Source organism: Mchenga conophoros, linkage group LG12 (genome assembly GCF_057382185.1).
Source record: "Mchenga conophoros isolate Kocher_MC1m ecotype Shallow Benthic linkage group LG12, M_conophoros_male_GT1.1, whole genome shotgun sequence".
Lineage (NCBI taxonomy): Eukaryota > Metazoa > Chordata > Actinopteri > Cichliformes > Cichlidae > Mchenga > Mchenga conophoros.
The window spans coordinates 36,925,638-36,932,449 of NC_140537.1; the positions used below are offsets into that span (position 1 = coordinate 36,925,638).

Genomic DNA, 6,812 nt, shown 5'->3' on the forward strand with positions numbered 1-6,812 from the left:
GGCAGGAAGCTGTGATCAATGAGGAATTGGCTTTTAATTTGAAGGAGACGAAGACTTTGGAGTGCAGGAAAACGGCTTCAGTGTCGTTGTATGTGAAAAGGAAAAGTGATATAATGTCATGTTTTTAGTCTGGATTTCATTAAAAAAGCCAAAAGCAGGGACCCATCGCAGACACATGATTGGTCTTTTCGTTAATAAAAGAAATTAAGCATGATGATCAAAATCTCTGAATATGCTTTCGTGGTTTTTTGTGTGTATGTCGTGTTCTGAACAATCCAAAGATAGACAGGATGTTTACAGACTGCAGGAGCTCTGGGCTTATTTTACATCACTGTTATTACTACATACCAAGAATATCTCTTTTCTGCATCAATTCACTTCCCAGAAGAAAAAGCAATGGTGGAAAGAGCCGAAGGCAAGAACACAGACTAGATAATTATATCTTTTATTGCTATGTGCTCCCCATTACAACAAACAGCATCAGTAGTGTACACTTCAATCTACACAAATACATAGTAAAGCAAATAGAACAGAGTGACTTGCGTTCATGACAATCCAATACTTCAATGCATGGACAGCACAGGGGTATTGATACAGTACATGGAAAATCCTATGCAATAACAGCTGTCTGAGGCTCAGGGATTGTCAAAGTAACATCTACGGCTACTCTAGTTATCATTACAAGCTCTCTATAGCATTAGCAGCAGTGTTTATAGGCAGCAAGTAAATGATGTGAAAAGAACTGGGAGGAAAATGAAAATACTGCCAACTACAAACAGCATAAAACAGCTTTACTGGTACTACGCTATTCATGTTTTATCGGTTAAAATAAAGCATCTGTCTGGTCAGTTCACGCTGCTGCGTTGCAACGACTCGGATAAAGACTTCTACAAAACAGCTGTGAAAAAACAGCTTTCTGACAAGTAAAACATCTCAAAATTGAGCATGTATATTTACATCTAATTGTTTGCAAAAACAATGTCATTTCTAGTCTACTGTGTTTGTTAACAAGCACAAATCTGCTTCCAATGTGAAAATATGACCGGAGAAAGAGGTGATCAGTTTTCAATGGTTTATCCAATGCAGCTTATCGGCCGGCTGCTGCACACGCTGCGACAACAAAGCAGAACCCTTTAACTTTCAATAAATATTTATGCACTCAATGCTATATACATGTTCTATACATTGGCACACAGGACTGAGTGTGGATAGTTGCAAGCTATTTCTTTGCTGAAAACACAAATCTGTGCCTTTTGCTATTGCAGTCAGATGCATGGTGGTTGCAAGGAAATCCACTTATAAATAAATAGCTTTCTCTCTCCAAAACCTTTTTCCACCTTAATAAAAAAGCCATTTAGAGAATACTCTGGAAAGAAAGATGTTCCACATACAGTAAGTCTTTTTTTAAATTCCAGCTTATTGTACTTACAACAAAGCTTTGTTCCTGCAAACGTAACACGTACCAGAGAACCTCGTTCAGGCCAATCATGAAAGGATCGAACGAGCTCCAAGGGCCATTAAGCAATTTTCATATTAAAACTGAATGACATGGCTCTGTATTGGCAGACTGTGAAAGGGTAGATCAATTTTCCAAGCTCAGTACTGACAGATTACATTGTTTTAGCTCTTCATAAAAAAGCTAAAAGCACAGCTGGAACAAACAGCTGGGTGGTGAAGACAGTGAGAGATGGCGGGGACTCCTGAGCTAAAATAAGTCGGACTTCATTGCACGGGGAGAATATTTAATGTGTCTAAAAGTTAAAGATAATTTGTTTTTGAGTTTGTCTGGTCCCTAGTGGTCAAAAGTCAACTAATGCAGCTTTAGTTATTAGGCTCACCTGTGAACGCGAATGCAATCTAACACAGCAGTTCTGCTAACAACTCATCATTTAGATTCTTTGCTGACATTCCTCAAAGGTTCTTATGATTTTACCTGATTATGGAGGTTTCAGGCAGTGAGGACGTGTAGGCTACATAGGCTGCCTCCCTTCCTTCCCACATCACTGCCCTCTATGACCTCAATAACAAACACAAACAGAAAGCTTCACAGGACAAGGATTTATAGCGGTGTGCTGATATCGGATTGCATTTCTTTCTTTTCACAGGTTAACGAAAAGTCACGGTAAAAGTGAGGCTAAAGTAAAAACACATTTTACATGTATTATGAATAATTTTGGTCCTTTGACCTGAGTGTTGTACGGTCTATTTTATATGCGCATGCTCTTTAGTTAGTTCTCTTCTTTGCCCTTAAGTATTTCTGAGAAGAAGAGAAAAACATGCTAAATATGAAAGGCAGCCAGCTTGGTGCAGCAAAGCGACTGTTAGCAATAAGTGAGCTCTGTCTAACAAAGCTGTTCCTGTACTAAACACAGAAACAGGATGAATGCTTCGGTGCTGATAGGTGGTGTTTTCTTTGGACAGAGCCGGTTAGCTTTCCCCATGTTTTCAGTGTTTATGAAAAACTAACTTAATTGTGTCATACAAGGTATCAAACATCCCATCTCTCTGCACTTTGACTTTTCCTTAAGTTAGAACAGAAACCTTCATGGCATTCTGAAAGGAAAGCTACATCAATAATCAGTCAATAATCCCTTTCTGCCCATGTGAACAGTCCCTGGAAGGGTAAACACTGGCACCAACATCTGTCAGAACTGGTTAAAAATGTATTTGAAAGCATCCCACCTTCTTAAAATAATACTGATATTCTCATGTACAGCATTTACAGGAAGCTTTATAAATAGTGCGTCGGGGAAATTCATCTCTGTTCGTGTTTCATATTCACTTAAAGTACGGTAAATCATTTTTCACTGAATACTTTGACGGCTGAACTTTCTGTAAGTCGAGCTTTAAAGTTCGATTTCTGGCAAGAAAACTGGCAGTTTGTAACATTCAAGTAGTGGGAATTCTCAGCTGATCTGGCTTTGACTATTGTTAACTTTAAAATGACACCGAACTCTGACATCTACCTCAAAGGTCACAATGTGGGGACAGGATATGGATGCAATCAATTAAACGCATCGTAAAGCTGAGATTTATCCAAAAAGAACCAATGTGGCAAACGTGTCCATATGGAAAAGATATTTATAAATCTTATAAAGTTTGTATCTGTCTTGTGTGAAACTTGAATGAAAAGCATATAAGAGTGAAAACAGATATAAGATGCCTTGAAAAATTATATAATGAAACTTGTATGTTTTGGATACTAAAACAATATATGAAAGTAATGAGAAAGTGGCCACTTTCATGAGTAAATCATAGAAGTTTTTCCATATGGGCGGCCTTTAGTGGAGTCACTTTTAAATGAACTGAAATGCAAGAGGCATTTAAACCAATTCTTGCATCTATTTGCTCTCTGAGTTCTACTAAATCTACACAGCTGGATTAGCTCTGGTCTCTGCACCTGCTCACACTTTCTCTCTGGATACCTGCAGCAGCATAGCTGCTCTGCAGGCAGCAGGGGTCTGGTTTATTCAGTAACGAGACCAGACGACCGCTCGTCCGGAGGGGGAATGCAGACACCTTCCTCCACCTGCTCTCTCAGTTTTCACTGTGCAGGTGACATTAGAGAAACATTTGCCTGAACAAGTGAACAAGGTGATAAAATGAAATAAATGTCAGACATCGGGAATGTATGAGTCGGAGCGACAAACATCTTTTGAATACTGAACTGTCCTTTGGCTGTTTTGTATCCCTGAAAGTATTCACTACGAACGTAATTTAGCTTTTCATTTGACACGGTTGAAAACTCCCCGTGGCTCACGTGCCCCTACACCTTGAAATGATTTCATATTTGTTTCATATTAATATAGAAGTATGAGGGCAAAGTAGCACGGCTGTTTCAGCCTCAGCAATCTGGAAGCTGCAGGTGGTTAAAGAGATATTTAGAGTCCGTATCAGGGTCAAATTCTTACAAAGTGAACCAGCACTTTTCTTTCTTTCTCTGTGTTTTCTGGTGTGAGAAGACTCAGGATGAAGCTGGATTATCTACTGTACATTACGAGTCCTAAAGGCAAAAGCTATGACTTTCATCGCTCCACTTCAGAATATGCCACAGGCTGCCGACTGTCCACCAAACTGCTTGACCTTTGACCCCGAGTAGGACCAGCCTGGGTGGACAGCTTCCTGTCAGTGAGGTCCGTATGTCGTGGAACCCGCCTTGGTGCTGTAGCGATCTTTGATGGGGTTTTCTTAACTGGAGCAGGCGTGGTGATGTGTTTTGCTGCACCGCCCGACGTGGCGGATCCTTTGCCCGCGCCTTGTTTCCCACCGCGAGTGCCGTTGGCCGCTACTGCGGCCGTTAACGTCTCAAGGAGCTGCGAGGCTGATCCGAAGCGAACGTGTTCCTCGGTCTCAGCCGCCTCCGAGAACATAGACAGGGCTCCGGTGCGCTTACTGCAGGAGTCGCAGCACAGCTTGCTGTAGCCTGGGATAGAGCAGTATCTCGCTAACACCTCCATTTGGCAGAAGATGGATTTGTCCCCATTACACGGCTCATCTGTAAGTCAAAGAGCATACAGTGTAAGCTCGCCGCAGTGTCAAAACTCTGGAAAGTTTAAATGGCCTTGGAAAGAGATCAAAAGAAAGGAAGGGATGCCTTACAAAGCGCAGAGGCGTTGCTTTTAATTAGAGACTGACAGCAAAGAAAGTGTCTGTGCACATTCTAACGGCACATTCAGCATAACAATGCTCATTCTGTTCTGCCTGGACGGGAGATGTGACCCAGTTTCTTCTACTACTGTACAAACCAATTTCAAGCGTGTTTGGTGTTGGCTCCGGTTCATCCCCCTCACGCTCTCAGGCACCAGAACTCTGCTTTTGTTTCTCTAACAAAACTGCTGAGTGTTGCTTAACAAGACTTACATCCGTCCTAACACGACTTCCAGAGACCTCAACGACTCTTCTAAGCACATGCATGAAAATGTCTCAGGTCTAATCAGAAAGATCTTTTACCTTGTTTAATATTTTGCCATTCAATTGCTGCTCTTTAACACAAAAATGCAAAATAAGTACCTTTATCTCGGCTAAAATTATAAATAAATATGCACGGCAGCACGGTAAAGATTGAAAGTAAAGGTAATAATCTCACAGCAGCGTCGGCCAAACAAACCACAGACGTTTTGTTCATTCAAACCTCTTCTTTTGCTTTTTGAGGGACGATGTTCTACATAAACTCACAGCATGCACAGATAAAATAAACACATGCATATATAACAGCTGGAATGCTACCTGCAGAGAGCTTAATGTGCTCTCGCCGACTTATGAGTGTGCTACATTATTATTATTATGAGATGTATCTCTGTAACTTAAATACTGACTTGGCATTTATGTTTCGCATAAAGCATGCAGCGACATTTACAAATGACATGCACTTCCACTGACACGATCAATAAAATACGCTGGTTTAAAAATCTGTGTGCTGTCTCAGAAAGGCCACGTAGGCGCTTAGGGCGGGTTATTAAAATCAGAAGAAGTTCCATGAAAAGGTTTGGATTTGGCAGGATTCTGTTTGGACTCCTTTTGCTGATTTTCAGATTTTCATCGCTGTTGTGAACAAACACAATGCTTTGGGGGGATTTTGTCTCTTTTTTGTTTCACTGCACGTTGTCCTAGAATAGTGACACACAATCTGTAAATTTCATGTTTGTGATCGCGTCCTGTCACGGCTGTACAAATAGGTAAACTCTTGACTTTAGTAACCTGTTAAACGTCCTTCAGCAGCAGCAACCTGTGTTAGCTTCTCATAGACACCAAACTGTTTACATCACTGGACAGCCCCCTTCAAACATGTCGCAGCATCTCACTCGTCCTGACTTTAACACGATGTCTCGTCTCCTAAACGCTAAGCCAGCCTCCTGCCTTGAGTTTGTTTGTGTTTCTATTTTTATTGAATACAAGTCACCCAGACCCTGCATGCTTTGGTGTGCAGTGTAGCTTAAGAGTTACACTCTTGTCCCATCTGTTCGCTAAACGCTGTCCTAGAAATCTTGTGTGGAACATTCAGTTCTTTTGAAAAACTGAGATCTGCCAAAATACAGGTTTGTTTTCTACACTGGACATATAACATGGTTTTTACTTCATTGTAGAGCTTTCTGCAGGTTTTTGTATGTTAACCTCAGATTCTTCACAGATCTTTGCAGGACTGTTGGCGAACTTCCTTCACATCTTGTCTCATTGCAGATGAATGAACAAAGAATCTTTTGGAGCATCTCTAAAAGGTTTCTTCTAAGGTTGTGTGACAGAAAGGTTTTAAAACAACCAACAGCAGCAGACTTCGTCATTAACCTTTGTATGTTTCTATTTGTAGATTAAGCACAAGCTAATTAACACACAATGCACTTAGAAGCATGACTGCTTGAAAACAATGTCGGCCATTTATGCACATGACATCGTAAGCTCCACGAAGTTTCCCCTCAGAATAGAAAGTGAGCGATTATGCAGTTTACTTAATGAAGACACAAAAGTGTTATTCCATTAGATCTATGAATGAGCTTTCGATCAAAGCAGAATGGGATGATTCCTTCGGCCTTACTTGCTTTGATGCATTTCAAACCAAAGTCTAGCAAACATTCGTGCAGGCGCAGACGCCTTCCTGTGCTACCACAGAGTAGAGTTTTTGTGGGGTGAAGCAATTTCATACAGACGCTGGACACTTTCAAATGTCATCACAGCAGCTCCAACTGGAAGAATGACGTTAGCAGCAAAGTAAGAGTAATAATGTGTTATTTCTTCACAAATGTCATTGTCTGGGCTTTAAATCACTAAAGGAAATGACTTTAAATGAAAGCGTGACAGGACGGCACGTTTCAGTCAAT

General features: G+C 40.9%; 1 protein-coding gene across 2 annotated transcripts in view; it reads right to left on the reverse strand.

Annotated features, from left to right (window-relative positions):
- Positions 1-435: 435 nt before the first annotated feature.
- Positions 436-6,812, reverse strand: part of adamts3 (ADAM metallopeptidase with thrombospondin type 1 motif, 3) — a 136,466-nt gene continuing 130,089 nt past the window's right edge. For both annotated transcript variants that reach the window (XM_085295590.1, XM_085295591.1), the window contains one exon: positions 436-4,495. In XM_085295590.1, coding sequence (XP_085151716.1) covers positions 4,026-4,495 — 470 coding nt within the window. In that variant the 3' untranslated portion in view covers positions 436-4,025. The remainder of the gene's footprint in view (positions 4,496-6,812) is intronic.